At 39.0% G+C, this 14,699-nt stretch overlaps 1 protein-coding gene across 9 annotated transcripts in view; it reads left to right on the top strand.

The window, feature by feature from the left end:
* Positions 1 to 14,162, top strand: part of LOC100368443 (homeobox protein Mohawk-like) — a 99,631-nt gene extending 85,469 nt beyond the window's left edge. For all 9 annotated transcript variants that reach the window (XM_085495578.1, XM_085495582.1, XM_085495581.1 and 6 more), the window contains 4 exons: positions 1,621 to 1,792; positions 6,372 to 6,761; positions 11,595 to 11,643; positions 12,496 to 14,162. In XM_085495578.1, the coding sequence (XP_085351704.1) occupies positions 1,621 to 1,792; positions 6,372 to 6,761; positions 11,595 to 11,643; positions 12,496 to 12,616 (732 nt within the window). In that variant the 3' untranslated portion in view covers positions 12,617 to 14,162. The remainder of the gene's footprint in view (positions 1 to 1,620; positions 1,793 to 6,371; positions 6,762 to 11,594; positions 11,644 to 12,495) is intronic.
* The last annotated feature ends 537 nt before the right edge of the window (positions 14,163 to 14,699 follow it).

Below are 14,699 nucleotides of genomic sequence, written 5' to 3' on the forward strand. Positions count from 1 at the left end.
CTAGGCAACTGGATCAAATTCGTATTATACGATGTTTTAATTCAAAGCAACGCGCGATCTAATTCCGTGTTATGTATGCATGCTTAGCTTCATTGTCAAGTTCAAACTGACGCTCGATAGCACAGGTGCTCGTTACTATATGCGGGGCCCAGATAGCGAGCACGTAGTGCGAGAAGGGATGACACTCTTTTCGACTAGTGACGTCACTAGTGAATCAGATTCGTTCAAATGTTAGCAGTAACTACACGTTTACCTTCAATTCAATTTGAGGGAAAAGAACACACATTTATCGATTCACAACTCATCTGTCTGTCAATGGGATATCAACCTGTGTGCTGCTCTACCTACCGCTGATTGGATTTAAATTCTGGCCATATCTGAAGCGCGCAATTTTTTTAAAAATGAATAGCTTCCGGGATGATTTTCAAGTTCGATCGTGTGCGACAAAAGCAAACCTGGCAGGGTTTCTGTAGTCTTTTTGTGAGTGCATCACGTGTGTACCGCAAAACAAAACCTGGTAAAGGTTATGCAGTCTTTTGGTGAGTCACGGTTAATAGAACCGTGGGCGAGTAAATTGCTCAATAACATGGTTTGCACTGACCACGGTTACTAAACAAGACTTTTTTAGTAACCGTGCACTGACTGATTGGGTGCTCATAGGTTTCCCGTCATACACCGCGACCGCAAGTGGTGAACTGTTTCCGGTTAGGGTTCAATAAATTCACTTCTTTTCTATTTGAAATAAAATCCTACTCATCTCATAAATAGTCAATGTGTTTTTTCGGAGCTGCGCACAAGTGCGTGTCTGAAGGAGCGTCTAACATTGTCAAATTGAATATCAAAGCATAGCGCCTTTGAACAGACAAATGAAACCGTGCCTGTTGATGTTAAGCCCGGTTGATGTTTAACCCTCAAATTTGTAGTGGTCATGTAAACCGTGCCTAAAATCGAACCAGGTGTTGCATTCGTGTATTTTCATAAATATCACATGAAATATTCAGTAATTTGCGCCGAATTGTTTTTCTCGCTGTTGTTTTACGTGATTATACACTTGACATGTGAGTTGCGTCATATAGTCCCATACAAAAAGGGATTCTGATCGTTATTATTATATATTCGTTTATGATATTTAAATTGAACGGCAGAAGTACTTGAATGTTCGGAGAGTTCAAGTTCAAGCATTTGACTTTTAAACAACCTTGTAAATTGATTTTGATTATTGAGAATAATACCTTTCCTGGCATTCTTCGCAGGTGTATCTTTCGTAGCTGACATTGAGGGAAACACAACATTTAATTTCTATGTACATACTGTATGTAGAGAGAAAATAAAAAGAATATTTATAAATACTGTATATAAAATATATTGCGTAAAACAAACACAAAATATTAATTTAAACATGTGAAAAGTATTTTGAGTTAATGTGAAGCTACTTACAAGATCGTGCCTGATTGACTACCAAACCTAATAGTATAAACCAATCACAGGTCAGCTTGTTTGTGATAGGTTAACTGCCAATTAGTATAATGATAACTATATATTTGGAATATTTGTGTGTGAATATAAAACGAGTAGTTACAAAACATACCACGTGACATTTTCCATATTTATTGTTCTTAGGTTTCTAACTGGTTCGCTAATGCGAGGAGGAGGTTAAAAAATACAGTGCGCCATCCAGGGCTGAGCTGGGCGAAAAGGATTCGTATGTACAACCATTACGTGAAAGGAAATGCTGAACTCTTAAGTATCAGTTCCGGAAGTACCCCGGGTTCTTCTGTCTTACATGCAGAAGGCAAGTGTATTCCCTACTAGTATTTCCTTGTTGAACTCTGTTTAAGGCGCTACGGTCGTCGCACAGCGCGCGTTCAAAGTGCGTGTAAAAAACAATATATTTTACACGCGTTGTATACGTCGCTATGGGTCCATACAGAACAGAACGCGGTGCGACGACTGTGGGGCTTTAAAAGGCGGCAGACGTCGTGCCCGCGTCCTGTTCGATATGGGACTCATAGCGACGTATAGAACGCGTATAAAATACATTGTTTATTTACATGAAATTCGAACACGCGCTGCGCGACGACCACCGCGCTTTAACGGTTTCATTTCGCCGTTTTTGATCTCTCCGTCTATACCTGTAAAGATTTAAATAGGTGCATTTATCTAGTACAATACGACATTATAACTGAGCGCGGACGTTCACATAGTGCTGGTTCAAGATAATAGTCATGATAAAGATATTACATTTCTACCACGTGACCATTATTCACACACCACGACTCGCGCTCGTCATGTGCTAGTCAGTTTTCTTCCACGTAGTTACCACGCGCGAGAGTCCGATTTTCACATGACATGGTCTTGATATAATGTCGCCGCATTGCACGTTCATTGCATCATTTCTCGGACGGTCGACGTCTCTCCAAACTTGCTGATCAAATTTAAAGGTGATGGCAGTGTAGCTAGACAGCCTCGTTTTAACATTATAAAATACACATTGAATATTTTAGATCACAAAATTGTTCATTCTGTTCATCCACTTATTGTAAGAGCATAATGAAAAAAAATGACACGGAGTTTTATATGTCAACATTTCTTCAAAAATCGCGATGTTTTCTCGGTGTTAGATTATCGGACTTCAGGTTACTCCATATCACCTGAGATTAAAATTACGCATTTAGTATTTTTTTAAATGATTATATATTCCAATTATTTGAAGAAAAGAACCACTGCCATTTTAATGTGTGATATTAACAGCAGGTCATATGCGTGTATTGATAAATACATGACAACAAATATCACAAAAATGTTCGGAATTTCAACTGTACTTAGGTGTACTTAGAATGAACAACAGGTGTTCTAGTTGTTATCGCGTGTGGGGTTGTAAACGTAGTCGCATTGTCCACAGATACTGAAAACACTCCGCCATCTGCTAACATGCCAGTGCAATTAACTGTAAGTTGCCGCCCATTGTAACCACTCCCCTATTAGCTAGTTGCTCAATTCTATGAAACATATGCGGACTAAAACGTGCGGCAACACTATTGTTATACAACACAGCTAGCGTGTATGATTTTGACATATTTTCTATCAGTTCTGCTATCATTTGATAACCTAAGCATAAACAATGGCGACCTCAGCAGGTGGTTATCATATTCTACGGCGTTTCGATCGCGTTATGCAGGCGTCATCTATCCCTGTTTTATTCGTGTATCTGTTTGACCTAGCTCGCCACAAACTTTGTTCAAATGCCCTCGCTAATAGTTGAAATATACTAATCAAATGTAATTGTGGATAAATTTGATGACAAGGTTTAAAACGTATCCACGTAACAACAGGTCAGATCCGTCAAAGCGCTTGTTTCTAGGATACGTTACAATTGACATGGATGGAGACGTAAGTTTTGATCATTACGCGGCGGGCAATATAGCTCAATGTTTTCTGACATTAAACATATTGACAGTTTGTTTCGTCATGGTATCATGTTTGTTGTACTAGGCAGCTGTGCTATCGTATCTCCATAGCCGGTGGCTCCGCGATACAATGCTCGCCCCAACAAGAGACGACCAAATCGATGTTTCATTATCCCTATCCCTGTTAATGTTTCCGTTTTGGTACGTACTATGGCACCTTGTGGTAAATTTTCTAAAATGTGTTATTATTTTATCTTGGCTCCAGCTTATTTATGATTACATCATCACGAAATGTCACTTTAGTTACATTAACGTGCGCATTATTTTAGACTATTCATGATTCACCGACACATGGTCATCATTGTTTTTTTATACACCCATCCCTCACATGGGAACATTAGAATGGCAATTTAGTCAAAAATAAACTCGGAACAAAAAACAATCCAGAAAACGTTGAATCCTTCCCCCTGAAAGAAGAAAAAATCTGAGTACATTTCTTTTAATATTCACACGAACTCATTCGGGCACAGTCAGCAGCGTATGTATGTACAGCTAACTCTGCAAACAAGCCATATATTTATATTTTTAAAAAGTTACTTTTTGAACTTTGACCCATTCGTCACGTCTTAATTTGAATGTCGACCTTGGCCCGTTGTGACCTCTGTAATTTCTATTTTGAAATTGGTAACGAGATCAAAACGGCATTGGCACCTGGTAATTATTTCTGGCTCATTGTAACGCCCTGACAATAATATAATTAAAACTACCGTATATTTTCTGCTGGTTGTTTTCAACTTCCAGTCATTAATTGATGAACAAAATTCACGCATATGTACCGTAAACGACCTTGGAATGGTGAGTCGTTATAGTTTGGGAAAGTACAGGTGTTGTTGTTACTAATTTATCGAGTTTATTGAGAAACGCATTTAGTTTAAGCATATCTCACCGCGCACGCATGCGCACCAGTATACCAAATTAGAACGACTGTGTTTATCGTCACATTAATAAGTATGCCAATTATGTGACGGGTGAATGTATTCGTTTTGTGACGTATCTTCATCCAGTTTACTCCCATCAAGATCTGAAAGTTCTGTTATCCGTGAATTGCAGTTTTGTCATTTACCCTGACAGACTCTTAAGAGTATCTGTTCGACGGCCATTGAAAACGAATAATTGGTCGGAAATAGATGTGTATTGGGTTGTTGTAGTGCCAGCCTATTTTAATGACACAGACGTGCACTCTAATAAAATGTCGTCACAATTCAAGTAATTAACCTTTCATCGGACGTGCCGTACTAAAATATAGCAAACACTTCAAATTCAATTGCGTCATTTCAAGGACATTTCGGATGAAGTGGGCGCCATACTTATCTATTATAAGCTGACACAAGGATCGGACGAATGTCGTAGGTGGCAGGAGTGTTGTGATTATATTATTTAAAAAGAGAAATGACATTTCAAACAGAGAAATTTGATAATTCCCGACTATCTTTCACACATGCGGGAACTGTTTAATTTGTAGCTGCAATTCACTTCATTTTAATTTTGGGATTATTCGATATAAGTTCCAAAATGGCAGCCGGGATCTCGTTGACAGCGAAATACATACAAGACTTACCTCTCCCCCAAATAGTGTTCTATTCTCGTGCACTGTTCCACTGACTTTTGTAACCATATGGACGCGACGGCAACAGGGAACGTAACACTACTAGTATATTGGGGGGGGGGGGGGCAAGTTATGTGGCTCTCTCGCTCTCAACGAGATTTTGGCGGCCAATTACTAACCTATAACTTCTCATATTTTTATAGATTTGGAACAATCTATCTCAATAGATGGAGGACGAGACAAGTTGTATTTTCTGAATCACCTTATTATTCCTACTCATATCGAAAAATAAAATTAAAGCGCCATTGTCTTCGTGTCGCGTAATGATGGATATAAGTCCCATGTGACGTTACATATCGCGTAAAATATCTTGTTTGTTCACGCGATTTCGAACGCGCGATGTAAGACGTCTATGGTGTCGTAAAACTTAAACTTTATATTATGTACATCACCGTTAAGCATTAATGCCCAGCGCTTCAGAGCAATTGCTGTAAACAGGAAAAACTATATGCACTGTCTAATATTCTATTCACAATATACGGAGAGACGGGGGAAGCAACTGAACAATGATTGAGTATTGCTACGACATACTATTTCAAATACTAGTATACAAACGACTGACAATAAAAGCAAATCACGTGACTTCAATACGCCCGCAGCAATAAATAGTTTCTTTATGACTGGCAGGCTGCATTGTGAAACATATTAACCATTAATATTTGGTGACGTCATAAACTTTGAGTACAGTATTTTTACTACGTTTAATACGTGCAAACATTGCCAATACGCAACGTAAGAACTACAAATATCAAAACAGATCGTAACAAGGACGTTTTATGACCATGGAGTTCAAAATAGGGACCGAAGTTCATAAAAGTTAGCATTCATCTCGCCGTGGAGGGCAGTATATGTTTACTCAGGTTTTTTGCAGAGAAAACCAATGCTAGAAATTCACATAGTCTGTTATTACACTATCCCCGCCCTGTGCGTTGAAGTGCCTGTTGAACATGTCTCAGTTGTAAATGACGTCTCTTCATCTATTGCCAGTACGTTGAACTCATGATAGGTGAAATAGGGCAGTGATCGACAATTCGTTCACTTCATTGTTTTCTGTGTCATGCAGGGACGGGTTACGTGACCACGCGACCGGATCAGAATTGAAATGGTAGCTATAGTGCAATGAAAAGAAATTCGTTAATTTCATGTGTTCTATGCTCTTTGGGGTACGGAGACAGAATGTACCAATTGGCATTCCACTGGGTATCGTTTTGTTGGCCGTCCAACTTATGCGCTCTTCTCCAAATGGTCCAAAACATCTCATTCGCGGTCCACACTAATCCTAGCCGTTTTCATTGCAGATTTGGTGGATGAGTTTGCCGAAGATGAATCTTTTAAGGAGGTGGACACACGGCAGCAAAGCGACCAAAGCTCTTCCAGTGATCGGCCACCCTCGCCATCGCTCTCATCAGAAAGTGGACACTCGACTTACCATGACAGTGAATTGGATGATACAGCCGACGATGGGGTATCGCCTCACAAATACAAACATACCATCTTACAACGATATCTTAACGACTCATTAAGTCATAACTGTAAAAGTAGTACGTCGTCATCGAAAGACAGGGTAACAACGTCAAGAACGAAGAAATCCGGATCTCTCAGTTCCCATGACTACGAGGATATGTCTGCATCACCAAATGATACCTCATCCAGCGAAGGGGAGCGCCCTCACCACACAGTCTTTGATGGTACGTATACTACATCGTGCATCCTATGTTGCGTCACGTTCTGAGATGACGCGCGTCACGTAGAAAACACGCAGTGCGCGTCACGCAACCGAACAACCCGTATGTCTTTAACTCGCAACTAAAGCTATAAAATACTCAAAACGCATGCGTATAACAGTGATACTTCTGTATAGCTTTCTCATACCCGAGAACTTAACTAAAATGTCACCAAGTTAGAAGTTCAATTGAGATTTGAGGTACTGTAAAATACTTTATTTTAGCTTGAATTAATTTTCACTGATTTTTGACGAGTTGAATGAAAGATATATGGAAAATGGTATATTCGCTAGGTTTTATTTTCACTGAATAATCCCTTCAGCGAAAATAGCGAAAATTAATTCGAAGCAAAAATAAAGTATTTTACAGTACATGAGATGACAGAATATAAATATCGCCCACTCTTAAAGAGGTTCAAATTAATGATTTTATGCCATGTTTATCATACACCATGTTCATGCCACCAGGATACCGAAAATGAAACAATTGGGTTATCAGACAATTTTTTTGAGTAAAAAATGTCATGAAAAATGTTCAAAACTTGCATTTTCACACTAGTTTCTATGCTTAGATTATTAGTATATCTGATAATTTTACTGTTATGACACGTGTCCTAATATTATGAAAAAAATCAGTCAATAATAGATTCCATTATATACAATGGAAGTTTCGATCCCATAATGCATTGCATGTAAGTGCTGTGACATGCTCAGTAAAGCAACATTTGAAATGGATATTTGTATGGAAAGTAGCACCCGGCACTGTGATCTCTTCAAACACTTGCCTCACCTATTCTTATGAGGACTGTAGTGTCGAATTATTGTGATCCTAATTTAAAGCGAAGATACTGTTTAAGTGAGTAGGTTAGGGCGTTGTAATAAAAGTCATCAAATGGACCGCACTTCATTGCGCGTGTCGCCATTCCATTAACGTCGCCACTGTGTGTCATCGCGTCCTGCGCCCTGTCAGTCGCGATAGTAAAAACTGTGTCTCATTTCTGGTGTGTTTGAAATCTGCACGTTTGCAGCTTTACATTCGCATATACTCAGTAACTCGGTCTGAAGTAGTTAACATATTTATGGCCTTCTAGTTTTCATTTCCCTAAATCCCGTCAACAGTAAAGGCGCACAGTAGCTCCTCAACACCACAGACACCACTATACACCCACTCCAATTCACAACCATAACTTTTAAAAGTAGCTCTTAAAACGGGAAAATACATTGCAGTTCGTAAAAATGAACAGCTAACTTGCAAGGCCATCTATACTCACTGAATAACCCTGATAATTAAATTGTCTGTCTTGTTTTTATTTCCACCCCCTCATAATTCACAACGAGTTGCTAATGGACCCTGTTATATCACGTGTTTTGTTATTGTTAGTTATACACGGTTTATTGGTGCGTCCATGGAGTTCCGTGGCAGGATTGTGATGCAATTCTTTCGTTGTCCTAGGCTTGGTAGTTACCGGATTGTCCCCTCAACAATATACGGCTTTAAAGACACGTCAGGGAGAAATGTTGTTCACTTTGTAATGAAATTAAACCACTGCGCCACAGGGAAAAATGTGAATAGCAGTCCGCAGTGTGTAAACATTCCACCTGTATATATGTATCAGTCCGCACAAGCTTTTTCAAGATATCCACGAATTGCTGCAATCAGTCCTATTATGCACTGCTTTTGTTTTAACATGACTGCTTTTCAAACCAAGATCGTCCAATCTCACCGTCTTCTTAGTTTGCCCACATGTGCGCGTTATCTGTGAAGGTGTATTTCTGATTGATTAATAGCTCGGTTGTTCTGTTTTTAATTAGTTTGTTTCCACATAACTTTGGCACCTATACCCTTATAACATTGTGGCCTTTATTAGATTTATATAGCTATTTTATTATCGCCTGACTGTGTTTATCTCAATATCTTACCTTAAATCGAAGCCATTAACTGTTAACTGCTCTAGTAATTTATTCTTATTTATTTTTGTAACTCATAAAAATATTTTCTATTCAATACTTCCGACCTTCTGTCGCTGTTATGGCAACTCGGCGCGTATATCTTGATAAAACAAACTCGGCACGTTTTCTTTGGATCTTCACATAGCTGGTTTAATTTTCCGGAAAATTAAAATACGTCCTTCGCGGCATATCTTTTGCATATTCGTCCTTCCGTTCTTCAACCGCCAAATTACATTGTTCCCGGCATCGTTGATTTCACCGACCGTTTATGAAATAGATGCGCTCCCCAAACCTGTACTTTGTAGAAACTAAGATCGCAGATAAGTTCATTTGTGTGAAAACAGACCTGCCAATTACATGCCAAGCAATCGTACCATATTAGACTAAGTGCTTACATGCATTGCGACGGTTTCGGATCGTAAATACGGCGTCTAATTCCCGTATAGATGAAATGAATAGTTTTAGATTCTAACACAGTTTAAAAGTCGTTATTGGGTTCAGAAATACCGTAAGACGTGACGTATTTTTCTCTCCCCTGTGATTTAATCTTGGGTTTCGAGTTACGCTGTTTCGATGGATAGTTCGGTGGTCTTTGTATCGCCTGGAGCAACTCCACAATACGACTTGTTTTTGGTTGTCCTCTTGTGGCTTTATGCAGTCTGACAGGCGCTGCACTAAGACCTCACAGAATAAACTTATATAACTTACTGCGAACTCAGTGAGGACATTTTATTGAGTTGTGATAGGTCTAGTTTGCTTGCATGATTTCTAAAACTTTTTCAATTATAGAGAAATAAAATCAGGAGTAATATTTTGATCAATTGCTGTATCTAATGGAGTGGCAACCCGAAAAGTGTATCACGCGTACACGTATTGCCATGGTCCTTGGTATAACTTACGACCGGGTTTTATTTCATGATGCAGACTTTTCAGTTTAATTTGCCGAACAATCATCTTGACTATGTCCCCATTAAGATTGCCCATTAGGAAGTTTTTAAGAAATCAATAGTATTACGAATAGATAAAGTGACTTTCAACAGTAGGTCGATGTTTTTGTCTGAATTTGTCCGTTCAGCGAAATCAAATTTCGGACTTCATAGATTTTAAATATGTAACTGATAATATTTTAAAACTGAATAATGTAACACTCTGGCATCCTTTGCAAAGACTCTCGAGATTTCACGGTCGTCTACTTTTTTACGACCCAGACAAGCGTAGAGGGGTCAAGAAAAGCCAAAAAGTTCAGCGCTTGGTGATGTCAATTTACTTTTTACTCGTATCGATCTACAATCCCAACCCCGTGTTGATTACTATGTCGTTTTCAAGCACCCAACTTTGTTAACTTGTGAATAGAGATTGGGTTGCATGGAAACATAGAAACTCAAGTGATACTTACCCCTTAGGCCATGCAGAAACTTTCCGTCGTTTTACGGTAATGCACCTCAAATCTTGTTACAGCCCCCTCCCCATAATCGAAAATCCACCTAGCAGTTATTATTGTGAACTTCATCTCGTCCTCAGTAAGAAATTGGAAATTATACACCCTGGAACTCTAGACTGAGTTACCTATATAGTGTGCGACTTTTGTGTTACAAACCAACTTCCCTGCCACCATCCCCACGCCATTGTTGTTCGAACATTTCTATTTTCGCGTTTTTTCCACGTGTCATGATAAGCGATTTATTGTATTTGGTGTTATCGAAATAACTAAGATAATGACGGGTATTCGATCATCTTTTACTGTTTTTTAAAATTTGCATTTATACAACATATTATTTTGGTGTGGCAGCTCGTCACTCAACGAGTCATGCGTATGTTGGTTGTTTGCGTGGACCAATTTCCATTCTTTCGTTCTCTACACCATCGCATTTATTGAGAAAGAATGTCTGGTCGGCGCTTAGCTTACGGGAATTCTAGTCCGAGGGCAGCTAGGGAGAATTTTGCGGGGTCAAAGTGGGGAAAATGGGAGACTTTTGTTTGGGTTGAAAGCATACACTTAAGAGTAAGTGAAATCAACACCAGTGTGAAATGAACGATAGTTACACTCTTTTAACTTTAATTGTTTTCTTGAAATAGACAGCGCACATGTGCGTGTAAGGAATGTACATCGCATGTTTTGCGCTGTTTGGCTCGACGATAATGTAGTCCCTGAAAGACTGTGACTGCGCGTGGTTTCATCATTGGCATCCACCAAACGTGATGGTTGGGTTACCTTCAATCTTCCCCTATGTCTTTTGCTACATCGAGCCATGACAATACGGTTAAAGTAAAATTAAGTGAAGGAATTTTTGGTGACATTTGAAAGCGATATTTGATACCATGACGTCAACATTGTATTTTCCAAAAACTCTCGGGAATTGGAGAAAAGCAGGTGAATTTTAGAAGGTCAAATTGGCAAGGACGCCCTGCTGTGTGTTGGTCGAGACGACGTTTGTGACGTGAGATGGCGCTGTTCAGGAGTATAATCGTTGTGAACACTTTCATGACTCCCTTTATGGCTAACAATATCGAGAATACGGTACTCTGAACGGGGAAAGGAGAAGTGACCATTTCGAATATACTTGTGTTAAAAGAAGCTTGATAATTATTCATATAATGTACACACATAATTGGAAACCGTTAGGAGCATCAGCCAACGAAGATGCGTGTTTTGTTGTACCACGTCGTACTGGTTTGTGCCGTTTTCGCCACAATAAAGTCTAAAAATGTGCTCGAATCGAATCGTTCAGCTGGCGACAAGACTGAACGGACTGTACGCGACGTCACTGAATGTCACGTCAGTATTGCCAAGTTTTCAATCCAGTCAGAGTTTTATTTATTTCAAACCATATTTGCTTTCGTTTTTCAGATTTCCACACCGAGTTCAGTTTCCCAGATATCAGCATACAGTGGGACAGGTGAGTTATATTGCACGTACAGCGCCGTCTCTGTCCCGAGGCGCGTTTGTTTCGCCCAATCATGTTTATGATTAACCAATGACGACAGCTATTACGTGTTCGACTACGCTCAATCACGATTGTGATTGGTAGTCATAACAATCACGCCCTGTACCGTGACTGTCATGATTAAAGATGGTGGACAGACAACAGGTGGTCCAAAGGCAATGTGTAAATATCAAAACGTCTTCAAACATTTTGCCGTTTTTAGCTAGTTGCATACGATCAGGATATGTTTTATTTGCAGCTTCGATTTCAGTAATAACGTCAAACTAATAATAATCATGATCAGGCAAATTGAACATGCCGAACAGATCAGTCAACTAGTAAAATCGGCGTTGTTTAACAATATCAAAGATATAGCTGGCATTACTGACATTACATAAGTAAAAAAAAAAATGATCGTTTCTCCTGACGCAGGCAGCCCATACTTCATGACCCGGAAGTTGGTGTGAACTTGCCTCATGGTGACTCGCTCAATTAAGAAAACTTCAGAAAAACCGGACGTACGAACGAAAAAAAAAAAAAAAAAAAAAAAAAACTAAAATGATATTTGACGAGCTCGCTCGCATTTGGAAATTGAAATAATCCATGACACAAAACAACTGACAAAGCTAGGAGCTGAAATGAAGATCTATTGTTACTGTGAATGTGTGCGTTTGTTCTTTGAATAAGAACAAACGCAAACAGGGGCTGCAGGGGCAGTTATGTAATGAATGTGTCCCTGTGTGCGCAGTAAAATCCTCACCGAGAGAGGGCGCTCCAATCGTATTTAGCTGTTATATGTTATTTACTTTGATTTTTTTTTTACAGTAAACAGACAGACGAGACATACTGGAAGGAGATAAATGCTGCAATGGCGTTGACACACATGGCTCGGTTGAAGCAAAGGCAAATACAAGCCAGAAAAACACCCTGCACAGCAACGTGTTGAAATAAACAATGGCTGCAGCAATTGCATGAAGACGTTTGTTTTTTATTACCTTACTCGTGAAACGAACATGAAGTATCAAAATCACGTGATCATTACGTGTAATCGTTGAACAAGTCACGTGCCTCCTGTATCCGTGAATATGTCTAACTGGTTTAGATTGGTGCGGTGGCAGGTGTGTTTTTGAGCGTTGAATACGAGAAATCAAACAATATAGTGAATTTCAAGACAGGATTCATTTCTGAGAAATGGTTGACTGTATTTTTGGTGCGATGTTAAAAGTAATTCGCCAGCTTTATTTGCCCACTTTGTCTTACCGGCGGAACGATCGGCGATCGGATAAAGCGATTTGTGTACGGCGGAACCCAGTGTTTGGTGCCTACGCATTTTATTGAATCACGGAACAGTTTTTTATCCAAGCTTGTCGATTATAGACTATTGTGACGTTAGTGTGACGTCATCCCTGGGAAACGTGGACATTTACTCATCTGCCGTTGTATATATATATACGTATAATGTTACGCCAAAGCAATATGTTGCCAAACCTACAAAACTACTAGTGCCTTTGACTTTGACTAAGTACAGAATGCTTATCTGCATGCGTAAGCAATACTTAGAACAGTGACTTTAATCAGATCTTATTTAGGCATTAAAGTATTTTTCTTAGAATGTCATGTGCGGGCGCTTCTGAGTTGACCTTTTGTCTGAAGCGCCCTCGTACGAGATTACTATTGATGACGCTGGTTGTCTTCAGTGTGCCATCCACCCTACTTCTGTTCAAGCGTCGATTTCTTCAACAAGTCTATTGACGTTTGGTTTTAATATCGTTCGTTTTTTAAGTAAATCTTTAACTTGAAGATCATCTGTTCGAATTGACTTGAACATATATATGTACGCATATCTGTGTTTTGTCTAATTTTTTGTAAGTTCGGAAAATGTTTTTAAAAGTTCTTTAAGTCAGGTTCGCACTTCATTGTTTTCGTGTTTGTTTTCGTTGCCAATTTGGTTATTTTTCAATCGGAAAGGGGATTCTGGCATTGTTCTAGGTTCATAAACGATTGAATCGTACATACTAAGCAGACAGAATCATTAAAACAATTTGTTCTAAAATCGGAGTAATCTCTAAATACTGTAAGTGGAATATGTTAATGTACAATAGTCAGTAACATATTGCACACTAAACAACTTCATGTGCACATCTGTCAGTACGTGTAGGTGTTGTTATTATCAAAACACTCATCATGATTTTGCCGCTCCGGAAATCAGGAACACTTTACATGATTTGGGGGAAGTTTTATGTTGTTTGTGAAAAACAGACACAATAAGTTTGGGTTTTAATGGATATAGAAATACTTTAAATGCCGGAAAAATCCAGTTGCGCATGCTTAGATGATGCATGCATTTTACAGATTTTAGCGACGACCATTTTGTATCCAAATTGTTCCAACTTTTATTTCTATAGTTCTTATTTTTGTCTTGATTGTAACGGATTCTACGATCACACGTCGACGAAGTTTGTTCGCTGTCAATAAAATAAAATACATGTCAAGTCTGTTGTGTTATTTGAAATTTCCTTGATATTTTATTGTTTGAGTTCAATGAGATCGTAAGAAATGTCATTATACTTCCAAATACTGTAGCCCAACAAAGTCAGACTAAATTTTAACCTTTTCCCCACAAGACTATGTGGCACAAATTTTTCTGCACAACAGACAAATTTTGAGTCAATTTATTGTTTTTACACAAAAAATGGGAAAAAAGTGCAGACTATAAACGGGAATATTTTGTGAATTTGTGATGAAAAGAGGGAACTGGTGGTGAAAAGGTTAAAGATAAAATGTTGCGCCGTGGGGTAAGTGGGATAAATGAAAACCAGATAATTGTTTTCACCTAACCGGCAGTCACCAACGAATGACAAAATGTTTTTGAGAGGTCAACTATATTTACTGGCGGAAATTCGGTAAGGGGGCGCGCTCCTATTGACGTGGCCGAAGGTGAACCGGATTTGTCAATTGATCTGTAATTGTTGTTTTGCGTGCTGAAGGGAGGCGCCTAGCCTAAATCCGTGAGTGGTATTAGAATATTA

The sequence above is a fragment of the Saccoglossus kowalevskii genome, chromosome 22, assembly GCF_978046115.1.
Source record: "Saccoglossus kowalevskii chromosome 22, keSacKowa6.1, whole genome shotgun sequence".
NCBI lineage: Eukaryota > Metazoa > Hemichordata > Enteropneusta > Harrimaniidae > Saccoglossus > Saccoglossus kowalevskii.